The 14,524-nt window shown below is 49.5% G+C and overlaps 1 protein-coding gene across 7 annotated transcripts in view; it reads right to left on the bottom strand.

Moving 5' to 3' along the window:
* The window catches only part of FNBP1 (formin binding protein 1), a 140,297-nt gene that overhangs the window by 63,685 nt on the left and 62,088 nt on the right, over positions 1–14,524 (bottom strand). For 6 of the 7 annotated variants that reach the window (XM_042963674.1, XM_042963677.1, XM_042963676.1 and 3 more), the window contains exons 3-4: positions 13,392–13,448; positions 12,549–12,696 (exon numbers count right to left, since the gene is read on the bottom strand). In XM_042963674.1, the coding sequence (XP_042819608.1) occupies positions 12,549–12,696; positions 13,392–13,448 (205 nt within the window). Of the gene's footprint in view, positions 1–2,644; positions 3,071–12,548; positions 12,697–13,391; positions 13,449–14,524 lie in introns of those variants that run through there. The other variant, XM_042963679.1, reaches the window with a different exon arrangement.

The following is a 14,524-nucleotide window of genomic DNA, read 5'->3' on the forward strand; positions in this document are numbered from 1 at the left end:
ACAGAGTTTCCCCCTCAAACTTCAGGTAGGATAATCCCGAGTTCTCAGACCCGCGCGCAACACTCGTGAAATGGGCGGGAATGGTCGTTAGGACAGCGACCACGGAGACCTTTATTTTTCCACTGCTTTGAGAATTCACACACAATGGCTTCCATTAGCACATAACTGTTCACCAGGCAGAATGTCTTCCAGGTTCATCCACGTTGTCACGTGGGTCTCGGTCCTTTCTCTCTTTTTTACTGCCCAGTGACACTCGGTTGCATGGGCATGTACCGATTTTGTTTCTCCATTCACAGTTGACGAACATTAGGGTGTTCCCGGTTTGGGGCTACTAGGAATAATGTCCCTGCAACCATTTGTGTAGATGAATGCTTCCATTACTTAGATCTTCTTAGATTGAAAAGTTCAGCCCCCTGCTCTCTGCCAAGGCCCCGTGGCAGGTACGTGCCTTGTGTTGGCCAGTAAGGACCCCAAAGGGCTAGAGCAGGGGTAAGCCTCAGGCACTATCAGGAAACGGGGTCAGAGAAGAAAGGGCCAGCCTGTGTAGAGTCTCGTAGGCTTTGGGTCTCAATGAGCTGGGGAACCATGGGTCACATAGAGGCGCCATGTTGTGAAGGAAGGTTCCAGGTCTCTCTCCAACCGGGGAGACGGGAGACTTGGACCACAGGGCAGCAGCGTAGGTGGTGAGCGGGGGCCAGACTCTAGGTGTCCTTCCCAGGTGTCAGGAAAACCCCAGGATCAGATGTGAGTGGAGGTACGGAAGTTTCAGGGTTGACTCCAAGACTGCTGGTCTGAGCTTTAGGAGGGGGGTACTGGAGTCAGACAGTTTTAGCTTTGTTAGGTTGACATTCTAAGACACCCCCAAGTGGAGAGCCTACCGGGGAGCTGGATGGCCGAGTGTGAGCTCAGGGAAGGGTCAACGCTAAAAAGATCAGCGTGGACGTCACCAGCATCACGTGGGTGGTTAGAGCCACAGCCTGGACAAGATCTCCAAAGGAGATGAGATCCCAAGGAAAGACCAGAAATACATAGAAATGTTAAGAAACTGATGTCCTTTTTATCCCATGGCCCCAAATCACCAGCGTTTCCTAAATCGTGTGATCTCCTTCAGCTGTGACATCACTGACTTCGTCAATGTGGTGGGAATTTCCCAGATCTGTCCCCTGTGTCCCCAGCGGCTGACCCGGGATATGGACCACACACGGCCTCCCGGGCCCTCCGGTTCTGTCAGATTTGCCACAGACGTTCTGGTGCATCAGAGGGCTGGGAATTTAGGTGTATCTGAAGGTCCTCTCGCTGAGAAATTCTGGGTTGGCTGGGTCCTCGACCGAGGCCACGGCTGCGGTCAGGAACCCCCGCCCCGTGGGACAGAGGGGACCGCAGCAGCTCCCCACCCCGACTGGCCCCCGGGGTTGGGCACTAGCTCTTAGTGCTTCTCCTGAACCTTCTCCGCAGCCAGGTAAACCCTCCTGCTACTGAACAACCTTCCTGGAATGACTGGGCTTGAATGTGCTGTCTGTGTTCTGACAGACAAGGTGGGGAATGTCGTGGCCAGAAGGCAGGTTGAAAGCAGACTGATGGCGGAGGCTCCCCCTCCCCCCCCCCCCCCCCCCCCCCCCCCCCCGAGTTTATCTCTCCTAGTCAGAGCCTAGGGCCGGGCTGAGTCACAAAAGAGGACTGAGGACTGGGGAGGACAGGAAGGAGGAGACAAAATCAGATTCTGGCTCTTTTATAAGGGACTCCTTCCTTGTCTCTCTTTCGAGGCCACGCTTCTCGGTTTTAAGCTCCCTTTTCAGGCAACTTGTCTCCATCCAGCAATTTAGGAATCCAAGAGGGGGCCCCCCGGGGGGGGGGGCTTCACTTCTCAGGTTTCATTAACAGACACGGGGACGAAAGGGAACCGAGCTGGAGTCTCGACATGAACGTTTCTCCCAAAACACGAGGCCCGTCCTGGGCAGAGAGAGGAAATGGACACAGAAGAACACGGGGAACGTGACAGGCACTGCCGGGAAAGGTTGACTCGGCTTTAACATCAAAGGCGTCTTCTCTGAAGGCAACAGGTGTCCCCCCCACCCCCCGCCGCCCCCTGCTCCAAAAAAAGTCACATTCTGGGAGCATGAGGGCTGATCTTGATTGAAAACCCATACAGTGAATGTTCTTACCACCCCTCCATTTAATAACCTAATAATAAATATGAATTTATTCCAGGGGTGCCTGGGGGGCTTCCGACTCCCGATTTCGGCTCAGGTCGTGATCTCACGGTTGTGAGTTCGCGCCCCGCATCGGGCTCTGCGCTGACAGCTAGGAGCATGGAGCCTGCTTCGGATTCTGTCTCAGTCTCTCTGCCCCTCCCCTGCTCGTGCTCTCTCTCTCTCTCTCTCTCTTTAACTCTCTCAAATACAAAATAACACATTAAAAAAAAAAATCATCTGAGAACTACACTTGAGACCCTAAGGTTTCCAGGGACACAAGGAAAAATCGAGGTGTCAGTGATTTCCCTCCCAATCTTTCTTTCCTGGCAATATGTTCCTCCAAAACTCATCTGTGGCTACAACACACACACAAAGACGTGGTGCTGAGCCCTTGGGAAGTTGGCGGGTCGTACCGGAGCCCCCCTGACAGTCCTGAGCGGACGGCCACCTACCAGTGGTTCATCTGCGGCCAGCTCTCCGTCCCCTCCTTCAATCCCAAAGGCTAGTTCACAGGAACAAAGGTAAACAAACAAACCAGCTTGCCAGATGGGTTTGTTGTTTCTTCGCAAACAATGGCAAAGCATTTCTTCCCAGGACAGTGAGCAACTGTGTATCTAAAAAGTGTGCCTCCCAGCGCTAGAGAAAGAGGAATTGTTCTCTAGAAAAAGAGAATAGGTCTTTTGGAGCCACAGAGTGAAGTCACCACGGCGCTTTTCTCCTATCGCCAGAGAAGACAGGAAATGCCATCTCCAGAGACCCAGAGAGATGCTCCGGACTTTCTGCTGCAGGCAAGATGCTTTTGTGTCTCTTCCAAGGTGATAAGAGACTTTTAAAAATGCCTGATGGTACGGCAGGTGGCAGCTAAACTTCCTTTCCTTTCCCCTTTCTGGTTGAACCTTAAAAATATACAGATAAGGGGCGCCTGGGTGGCTCAGTCGGCTCAGCGTCCTACCTCGGCTCAGGTTATGATCTCATGGTTTGTGGGTTCGAGCCCCGCGTCAGGCTCCGTGCTGACAGCTCAGAGCCCGGAGCCTGCTTCCGATTCTGTGTCTTCCTTTCTCTCTGCCCCTTCCGCACTCATGCTTCTCACCCCCCCCCCCAAATAAACATTAAGAAACAATTTAAAAACTATATACAGATAAAATCTATACAAATAAAAACCATCCTTCCAATTTTTGTTGTTGTTGCTGTTAGAAATCTCCCAGGGACCAGGGGCAGCTAAGATAAGAATCACAGGGAACCTAAAATAAACAACCACAAACTTAAAGAAAAACTTCAATGACAGAGCTTCCAAGAAAGTTTTACTAAGCGCTGCAAGAGATCATCGTTAGGCTGCGAGAATGTCTATTATTCACACCCCACAATTAGGTACAGCAGCTGCTCTTTTTTACTAGATTTATATATAATAGACCGTTAATTTTTAAAACTCCACAAAAAAGCAAAATATAGCACTGATCTGAGAACAGTCACTTCCCCCCCCCCACCAAAAAAAAAAGTGGAAAAAAAAAAGCATAAACACTCAATTGAGGACAGTCAACCATCTGGAATTTTAAATAAAACTCAGATTCCACAGATGAAAACAAAGGAATACAAAGACTGGAAAAGGCCAACGAAAAAAAGCAGCTTGCAGAAAATATGCCTGGGACAAATATTATAATTTCCTCAAAACCCACAGCGTGGTGGGTCTGAACACTAACAGCTTCGAAGCCCGACTCGGGATTAATGAACAGAGCTATGAATCTGCGTGGCCAAGGGGAGCCGTGGATGCGGGCTGCGGGGGAAATTCAACCACCTTCAGCCCTGCCCGAGGCAGCCCTTCACCCCCTCACTTCAATCCCAAGCCACAAACCTGGGAGCGTTCGGGATGTGATGGGAGTCGCATTCTGATTTATGCAGAATGGTCAGATGATTAAATAAAGAGGAATGATTCGGGAAGGTCTATTTCCCCCAATACATTTATAATACAGATAACCTTCGCAGTGAATTTGTTTCAAGTTCCTAAAGCGCCTGCCTCCCGGCATCATGTTTAGCTGCTTACCTCCCCCCACCCTCCCCCCACCAGGCCATCTGGGCACCGGGCAGGGGACCCCACTCACCGTCCTGCGGCCAAGTTCCCTTCACTCCTTCTCCCCATGTGCCTTCACCCGGCTGTTCCTGTCATTCTCCTGCTGGCTTTTGCTACCCAGAATGCTCCTCGTGCACAAGGTACCTGGACTCCAGAAGGCTTTTGAACCTATTCTTCAGGACAACTCTTTCTTTCGTGTTGCTTAAAATCCTAATTGTGCTGAAGAATCTGATTAACTTTTTTTTTTAAGTTCCACGTCCAACGTGAGGCTTGAACTCACAGCCCCGAGATCGACAGCCTGCTCTGTGGGCTGGGCCAACCAGGTGCCCCCCTGATTAACTCTCAGGATGATCTTAAGCAGCTGATGAGACACGGCCCTCCTCCCTTGACCTCTTCCCGGGGTATACCTCTGTTACTTCCAGACCCAGACGAGGAGGATCGCCCAATAGAGGGCCAGGGTGACCACGGGTGGGACTTTAGGGGCAGTGATCCTTCCCTGAAAAGGCTAAAAGCTCTTACAGTGGGATTCAGTCATTCAGTCCACACGTGCTAACTGTATGCCCAGATGCGCAGGGTGCTGCTGTCCTCGTGAAAACTAGTGGACGCAGAGGAAGAGAAAAGGGGACGAGGTGGGGGTGTGGGCACAGCGGCATTTTAAACAGAGAGGTCTGGATGATGTTTCTTTCTTTCTTTTTTTTTTTTTAATGTGTATTTATTTTTGAGAGAGACACAGACAGAGTGTGAGCAGGGGAGGGGCAGAGAGAGAGAGGGAGACACAGAATCCGAAGCAGCCTCCAGGCTCCGAATGGTCAGCACAGAGCCCGACGCGGGGCTCGAACCCACGAACCGTGAGATCATGACCTGAGCCGAAGACGGACGCTTAACTGACTGAGCCACCCAGGGGCCCCTGGATGAGGTTTCTTGAACAAAGTGTAGGAGCGGACTTGCAGAGGTCCGGGGAAACACCCTTCCGAGCAGCGGGAACAGCAACGGAGATGCCCTGAGGTGGGAGAGGGCTGGGTGTGTTCATGGAACAGCTGATGCCAATGTGACCAGACGGAGATGACGGACAAGGCCGAAGCAGGCGACGGCTGGACCAAGGACAGCTTCCAAAGCCACATTAGCGTGAGGGGAAGCCACCAGGACGTGGTCTGCTCTGTGCCACCACAAGGTTGCACGGGCTCCCTGGCGTGTGGAGAATGTTCCGAATGTGGCAGGTGCAGCAGAGGGACCGGGGGTACAGGTGGAGATGGGGAGCTGTGCCACGGACCACGGGGCGAGCCCGGAAGCCGAGGGGGGAGTCGGGAAGCCTGGAGCACTCCTCCGGGTGAGACGACGAGGGACTGGACGAGGGTTGAGAAGTGTTTGGATTGGGGACATTTACTGAAGATAGAGCCGATCACAGGACCTGCTACTATACAGAAGATGGGGTGCGAAGGGGGCCAGAACAACTAGGTTAAAAAGGAGTGCCATTGACTGACTGGAGGAAACGCAGATTGGAACAGGGTGTGATAAAAAGGAGTTTCGGGGATCCAAAGTTTCTTTCTGGATGGGATACATGGGCCACTGCCTCCCACAGCCCTGGGGCATCACTCCCAGTGCTGCTGGGCTCCAGAACCCCCTCTGTCCTTGGTGCACTGGTGGGGGGGGGGGGGGATGCTGCATCGGGCACATGGCGGGAGGTGACGAGCAGGTGCCTGGATAGAGGAGAGTCAGTTGGGACACAAAACATCAGTCAAGTAATTGCCGGTCTCAGAAGAAAAAGAAGGTGTCATTCCAGCTCCTGAGGGAGAAACCCAGAACCCAGAGTTGCACTTCAGATCTATGGAATCGAGAACAGAATTTCAGTGCCCTGATAACTAGCTATGCTACCCCATAAATGACAGGACAGACTGTCTACGGTTCTGCGGGTGACAGAACCACAGTGGTGACAGGCCCTCGATGAACAGAATGCGACCATCACGTGTGCTTCCAAAACAAAACAAAATACACCTTCTAGAGATCCATTAGACCAGGGGCCACCAGTGGGTGCCGTATCAGCATGACCTTGCCAAAGACCAACAGCTTCTTTAGGGCTCCTCGCTTTTGGATTTATTTAAATAAAAGAGGTAACCCCAGGAAGGAGGAACTCTTATTGGGAACGATGCTCCTCTCCCAGGCCACGAAATCTAAAATCTCTTAACACAGTACCCAAAGTTGCATCTCAACAGGACCGAAGGGATCAGAGACAGATTTGTAATCAGATGATCACATACGTACGTTCCTTTCGTTTTTCGCTTTCCTTCTGTCTCTTTGCTGTAATCGCTCATAAAAACATGTTCTAAACATAGTAGGGTCAGTCCGTGCTACAAAACTGCCTTGTAGGAAATAAAGTCCCTCCCTAGGTTTCTAAATAGGACCTACCCAATACCTAACTTCAAGAGGAAGTTCCAGTATATGTTGGCCGGAACCTCCTGACTCCCCTTCTGGGGCAACAAATCTCCATAAATCCCTCTTACGCGGTTAGTGGTGACCACTGTGGATAACCCTGCGACAGCCTCAAAGCTGGAGCTGCCCCAAACGATCCCTCTGAAGTTCTCTGAATACTGGATGCGATGTGCAGAAATCGCCAACAAGAGTGTATTTACTTGTGTTAAAGACCGTTACTCTTGTAAGTGACCAAAGCTTAATCGGGAACCGTAAACCACGTATGCTTTGACCTCGTATTCTCTTTCTGGGAATTTAGCTGGGAGAAACGATCCCCACCCCCCACACCAAACAGCTATTAAAGTAGTGAGTTCGCCGCAGTATTGTTTATATAACTAAGTAATCAGAAACCGGTAATAGCCTATAGATCAAATATTAAAGAATTAATTAAGTATACAATAGCATTAGAATGAGACATAGCCACTACAATTCTAATTATGAAAATTGTATGTTTTTGCGTACGAAAGTGGAAACTGCTTATGCTATTAAATGGAGAATAAATAAAAATATAAATTATACCTATATAGGACTCATATGCTTAAATGTTATATATTCTTATATAGATATTATATGTACACCCATATCTGTCTCTCTATATACATATCAATATCTTTATGTCTATAAATGATGTCTAGAAGGAAACTTGGAAAAACGAGGTTCTGATTTATAAAAACTTTAAGTTTTGGGTTTTTTTTAAACTTTCTTTATATATCTTTGAGACAGCGCGAGCAGGGACGGGGCAGAGAGAGAGAGAGGTGACACAGACTCCGAAGCAGGCTCCAGGCTCCGAGCCGTCAGCCCAGAGCCCGACGCGGGGCTCGAACTCACGAACCGTGTGATCATGACCCGAGCTGAAGTCGGACGCCTAACCGACTGAGCCACCCAGGCGCCCCGAGTTTTTGTTCTCTAATCCAGAGTTTTGGTAACATTCTACACAATACTGACAACTAATAAATGAATTCTAGCACTCCCCCACCTTCAAAAAAAGGAGGGGGAGGGGCGCCTGGGGTGGCTCAGTCGGTTAAGCGTCCAACTTCGACTCAGGTCATGATCTCACAGTTCGTGGGTTCGAGCCCCGCATCGGGCTCTGTGCTGACGGCTCGGAGCCTGGAGCCTGTTTCAGATTCTGTGTCTCCCTCTCTCTCTGCCCCTCCCCAACTGGGGCTCAATCTCTGTCTCTCAAAACTAAATAAATGTTAAACGTAATTTTTTTTCAACACTATGTGAGAGAGTTGCACGTAACATGGGAACACGGGTAGATGCGGACAGGGCGGCATAAAACCCATCTTTTCTCCTAAACACACGAACGGCAAGTCCCCTATCTTACAACCAAGGACTTTAAGACTTAAAGATCGACTAGCCGGCTCACTCTGAAACGCCCCCCGAAGACAACCATCTCTCCCACTTCCTTCCTTCTTACTACCTTCCTTTCAAATCTTGACAAAACAGGAAGGAAACATCTTTTGCATAAGGAGCTATTTTTTACCGTGCAGACTCTGAGAGACTCGTCTACTCAAACGTAGCAAAATCTAGAGGAGAAATAATTTTCCAGTAGCATTCCAAACCGAACTTGGAAACACGCTCTAGGCAGTAATGAGATCCAGCAGTAATCCTGTAAATTCTAAATCATCCCTTTGGGCAGATAGGATTTCGCCGCTACGTCAAAGGCCCCTAGACGTGACACCAGCAGACCTAGATGCGAGTCCCAGCTCTGTTGTGCTCCTTCCGCCAACCATTGCCGTCACCAGAAAGGGGAAAAGATCCCATTTTGCCGTGTTTTTAAGAGTCCCCTTTTCAAAAATAAATAAGATCACTCACTAATAAGAGTTGGGGGAGGGACGCCTGGGTGGCTCAGTCGGTTAAGCGTCCAGCTCAGGTCACGATCTCACGGTTCAGGTCACGATCTCACGGTTCAGGAGTTCGAGCCCTGAATTGGGCTCTGCACTGACCGTGCGGAGCATGCTTGGGATTCTCTCTCTCTCTCTCTCTCTCTCTCTCTCTGCCCCTCCCCCACTTGCTCTCGCTCTCTCTCTTACGATATACTTTAAAAACCAGTAAGAGGGGAGCCAAAAGGGAAAGCTCGAAAGGAGACACATTGGTCATCAGCGTTCCATCTCAAGGAGCTCCTTGGCCACAGCTAACTGCCCACGAAGAAGTTCACACGTTGACCCGGCCTCCTCGCATGGAAGTTAAAGAATCAGTCGGTTAAGCGTCCGACTCCGGCTCAGGTCATGATCTCGCGGTTTGTGGGTTCGAGCCCCGCGTCGGGCTCTGTGCTGACAGCCCGGACAGTCGGGTTGACTCTCCAGCCCCAACGCCTCCAGCCTCCTGGTCTGGAGTAAAACGTTCCCGAGGGGAACCGTGGAGAGTAAATGTTAAAACGTAAAAGATATCAGTTATGCAAATCCAGAAACATGAAGATCTGAGGCCAAACAACTAAATAGCCAATATCATCCGAATAATTTTTAAAGTCACAGCGTCTCAACATACAACGTGTCACCATGTGCGGTCACTCCAAATGATGGTAAATATTAAAACACCGCAAATACGCATTTGCCTACCGATACGCGTCCTGGAATTCTAAAAGGTTTCCCAGTTTCCTGGGGCGCCTGGGTGGCTCAGTCCGTTAAGTGTCTGACTTTGGCTCAGGTCATGATCTCATGGTTTGTGCGTTCGAGCCCCGCATCGGGCTCTCCTCTGTCGGCGTGGTGCCTGCTTGGGATTCTCCGTCCCCACCCCCTCTCCCTCTGCTCTTCCCCTGCTCTCTCTCTCTCTCTCTCTCAAAAATAAATAAACAAGCAAAAACGAAATAAATAAAAGGTTTCCCAGCTTCCTCAAATGTCATTTTAATATAATTACAAAATGCTTCAAGAGAGCACGGTGTTTGTAATTCTTCCCGGCAGAACATCTGACTCAGAAATGTGTGCTTGCGATTCTCCTTAAAATAAAAGGAACAGCACGTATCGCAAGATATTATTTAACGTGTATCTGTGCCACCTGTAATTTACTCCATAAATTACTATAATTTCTGATAAAAAGGGAACAGAATTCAAACTACAGATATGACGGACGGTACAAGACATGTGATTAACGGGGGGTAAACAGAACGAAAGGACCCAATCGTAACACAGCAAAGACACACAAGGATCCTCAACACGAAGTCTCCCTGAGGACAAAGTTGAGTCTAAGACCGCTTCTCGCCACTTCTTAATTATTTCTTCCACCTTGGGAGTATTTATCAAGAGCCTGCTTTGTCCCGCCCGGACACTCGAGCTCGAGATACAACGGTAACCAAGAAAATTCTTGCCCTCATGGAGCTTACGTTCTAGCGTGAGACGCAAGGAAACAGATACATAAAATGTTAGACGCTGGCAACCACTAGGGAAAAACAGTAAAGCAGGGAAGGTGGGGGCAATGAGGAGGGGAAGGAGTCGGGGGGACTTTGTAAGTTTAAATAAGGTGGACAAGACAGACCTCAATGAGAAGACCATATTCCTGCGAAAGAACTCAGCAGGTAAGCTCTGCAGGTATCTGGGGGAAAGCTTTCCGAGGAAATAAAAGGCCAGTGCAAAGGCCCTGAGGCAGGATCACACAGGGCAAGGAGGAGGACCAGCGAGGGAGCAATGTGTCCGCAGGAGAAGAATAAAAAAAAGTGACAGGAGGGGGGCTCAGTCAGTGAAGCATTTGACTCTTGGTTTCGGCTCAGGTCGTGAACTCGCGGTTCGTGGGATCCCGCCCATCGGGCTCCGCGCTGAGACCACAGAGCCTGCTTGGGATTCTCTCTCACGCTGTCTCTTTACCCCTCCCTGGCTCGCACACTCGCTCTCTCTCTCTCTCTTGCAATAAATAAACTTTAAAAAAAAAAAAAAGTGGGGCACCTGGGTAGCTCAGTCGGTTAAGCATTTGACTCTTGGTTTCGGCTCACGTCACGATCTCAAGGTTTGTGAGTTCGAGCTCCAAGTTGGGCTCTGTGCCGAGGGTGCAGAGCCTGCTTGGGATCCTCTCTCTCTGCCCCTCCCCCCTTCGTTCTTTGTCTCTCTCCCTCTCTCGAAACAAATAAGCATTATTTAAAAAAAAAAAAAAAACTAACAGGAAGCCAGGTCATGTGGGTTCATATCTCACGGTCCACTCCAGAAACAGCATGTACGTTCCGGACTAAGGTAAATGCAGAGAGTTCTTGCTGAGGGCGTTGGCTAAATCTCTAAGCTATATGGGTGGATAAAGGTCAGTGAAGACACACAAAGCACCGAACAAAGAAACAAACAGGAAGAGGGTACAAACTGTGCGAGGTTGAGGGAAGTTCAAGTGCCCAGGGAAGCAGTCCAACATCATGTCCAGATTGACCGCATTTCCCTGAGGATCACAATAGGCCACGGCGTTTCATTCTGAACCTTAGTATTTTGCTTCACTGCTTCCTTTCCATCACGGAAAAGACCTTCTTTAATGAACGGTCTGGAAGAGGCTGTCATGTCAGTCTGGGCACCACGGACATCAGGGGCCAGGTAATTCTTTGTTGTGGAGGCCGCCCTATGCATCACAGGATGTTGAACAGCATGTCCGGGTTCCACCCACCAGATGCCAGTGGCAACCCCCCCCAAAGCTAATCCCCCCCCCACACAACCACAACTATCTCCAGAAATTGGCACATGTGGGGGGGGGGGGCAAAATTGTGCCAGCTTGAGACCCACTGCTCTAATGTGAACAGATAAAAATTTCATCTCAGTTTACGAACATTTTTTTTTTTTTTTTGCAACGAATGGGTTGATCTTCAGGCATAGATCTGTTCCTAACTTCTAAACGCTCCCAAAGCCATGTGCTACCTACTTATAGCTTAGAAAGAGTAAACGCCTCAGCCGTTCCAAATACCTTCCTGTCTCAGGGCCTTTGCACTGGCTGTTCCCTCTATGGTTTGCCCCAGGCAACTCGTCCTCCTACTTCGAGTCTTGCCAAAACGTTAAGTGCCGAGGGCCCTGGGAAGCTTCTCCCTGGTCCTGGGTCCAAGCATGTTAGGGATTCCTATCATCTGCTCCCAAAGCCCCTGCAGTCATACTCTGTAGCTACTCTCACAATGAAATAATTATTTTGGTCATGATTTATTTAACGTCTCTTCCGTTTCAGCAGCAACGAGATCTTCCCCGTTGGCTCGAGCAACACCAGAGCACTTACAACCATTACTGTGGACTCAAATTTAAATGAAAAAAGTATCCTCGCTGGCCAGCTTGGTACCTTATTACTAACATAGTATGATGCCCTTACTTCCTAAGGGATCAAAGAACAATGACACAGACCACAGCCTAACCATAAATCTCTTAGGGGCCTCCGGGGGACTCAGTGGGTTAAGCATCCAACTCCTGGTTTCGGCTCAGGTCATGATCTCACGGTTTCATGGGTTCGAGCCCCGCATCAGGCTCTGTGCTCACAGGGCAGAACCTGCTTGGGATTCTCTCTCTCTCCCTGTCTCTCTCTGCCCCTCCCCCACTCACACTGTCTCTGTCCCTCTCAAAATAAATAGACTTAAGATAATCGATTAAAATAAATCTTTTAGGATGAAACCTTCACTAGGAATATACTTCATGTGACCGTACATTTTTCTCCTTTGTTAATAATAAAAGCTACGAAAAGATTACGGCTCAGGTCATGATCTCACGGTTCATGAGTCTGACCCCCCGCATTAGGCTCTCTGCTGTCAGCACAGAGCCCACTTTGGATCCTTTGTCCCCCTCCCTCTCTCTGCCCCCCCACCCCGTGCTTGCATGCACGCTCGCTCTCTTTCTTTCTCTCTCAAAAATAAAAATAAACCTTAAAAAAAAAATGCTATTTGTTACCGATTTCCTCTCCTGCTTCAGTTCCTGGACGTAGCGGGCTAGCTCCACAGTGATGTGTGAGGTCATGTTCTCGGAGATAACTTCGTGCTGCCCGGCGTAATCGTTCATTTCGTTCAGGGTGGAAAGGAAGGCTTTACATGCCGTATACCTACGGAACAGAGCACACGCCACTCCTTTGCAAACAAGGCCACGTCCGCTCTAACGCGCTGCGCGCTGACAAAATATTAATTAAAATCAGGTTAACGTGCATCGACCTCCCAGAGGATCCTGGCAATTCATCACACGTAAGAGTGCTCCGGTCAAAATGGCTCGGAATTAATTACCAGTGAGACACTTTGCATTTTGGGGAACGCCGAATCACTCTACATAAGGCAGGATTTGGCTCTGTTAATGCTCGGTCCAAAGATACCCCCCAATACGTATACGTGGTAAATGCACTAATGCAGTGGATATTTAGGTCTAGGTGAGAGACATAATACTTTGGGGCCATCCACGGTAAGGTGCCTTAGCTACCGACTGAAATGAACACATTTCTCGGTGAAACAGACTCCTGATGTTACAAAGCCAAATCCAGACGGCGGACTGCATAATCCACACTTCCTGTATTTGCGTAGATTAAGCTTTTCCCCATCACCTTAACTGAAACGATCTGGAATAGGTCTAGTGACTCCGTCAAAGGGAAGTTAGTGGAGTAGGGTCTTTATGGTTCTTCCCATTTAAAAATTGACACAAAGAGGAGCGGGGAAGGCAGCTTAGTTTTGTAGATTTCATTTTTTTCTTTCCTTCACCATCATCACCACTGGCATAAAGATATCACCACATAATGATCGGTGTTAAACAGACCTGTATTCCTCTTCCTCCTTCGAGTTCTTTTTAGGTTGGTATTTCTTTGCAAGATTCCTAAAACAAAAATGCAGACAATGTCACCTTCTGTAGAGAGATGACTGAGAGAAAAAAAAAAAAGACGACCGAGAAATCAGTGATGGAAGGTGAAGTCAGTGCTTTTGTTGACAACTTAAAAAAAAAAAAATCAGAAAATGTCCACAGTTGAAATCCATTCATTTCCTTCGTTTTAAAAAAAAATTTTTTTTAACGTTCATTCGTTTTTTGAGAGACAGGGAGACAGAGCGTGAACAGGGGAGGGGGACACAGAATCCAAAGCAGGCTCCGGGCTCTGAGCTGTCGGCACGGAGCCCGACGCGGGGCTCGAACTCACGGACGGTGACATCATGACCCGGGCTGAAGTCGGGTGCTTAACCGACTGAGTCACCGGGGCGCCCCATTTCCTTCCTAGAGCAGATAAGAACAGAGAGGGGCGGGGGCACCTGGGGGGCTCAGTCGGTTGAGCGGCCGACTTCGGCTCAGGTCATGATCGCACGGTCTATGGGTTCGAGCCCCGCGTCGGGCTCTGTGCTGACAGCTCGGAGCCTGGAGCCTGCTTCGGATTCTGTGTCTCCCCCTCTCTCTGCCCCTCCCCCGCTCACGCTCTGTCCTCTCAAAAATAAACATTAAAAACAACGTTTAAAAGAAAAGCACAGAGGGAGGCACTAGCTGATGTCGACCCGGCTTGAATCGGAGAGTACAGACCCTGTGCACCCATGAAGCCACGTTCACAGGCAGCACTGAGCTGACGGTGGGTTTTCCCACCAGGCCACTGCTCCTTTGTGGTCCTCTGCAGCCGAATAGTATTACCCTAAACCCACGGAAAGCACGGGGACTACGTCCAAAATGTTCAAATTAAAACTCCAAGTGCCAAGGGCATGCCGTCAAGGCGGTGCGGCTGCCCCTCCAAAGAGCTAACGAGAAGGGGAGAAGGGGAAGGAAGCCTTCTCGGAGGAAGCGGAGACCATATTCGGGGGACGTTCACGCTACGACATTTAACGAGAACTTTCAACCTGCCCAGCCGATTTGCACCGATCGCACTCCGACGAGCCCGAAATCACTCCTATCTCTCTTCCGAATCTCACCTCCAGGTC

The sequence above is a fragment of the Panthera tigris genome, chromosome D4 (assembly GCF_018350195.1).
Source record: "Panthera tigris isolate Pti1 chromosome D4, P.tigris_Pti1_mat1.1, whole genome shotgun sequence".
In the NCBI taxonomy this organism is placed as follows: Eukaryota; Metazoa; Chordata; class Mammalia; order Carnivora; family Felidae; genus Panthera; species Panthera tigris.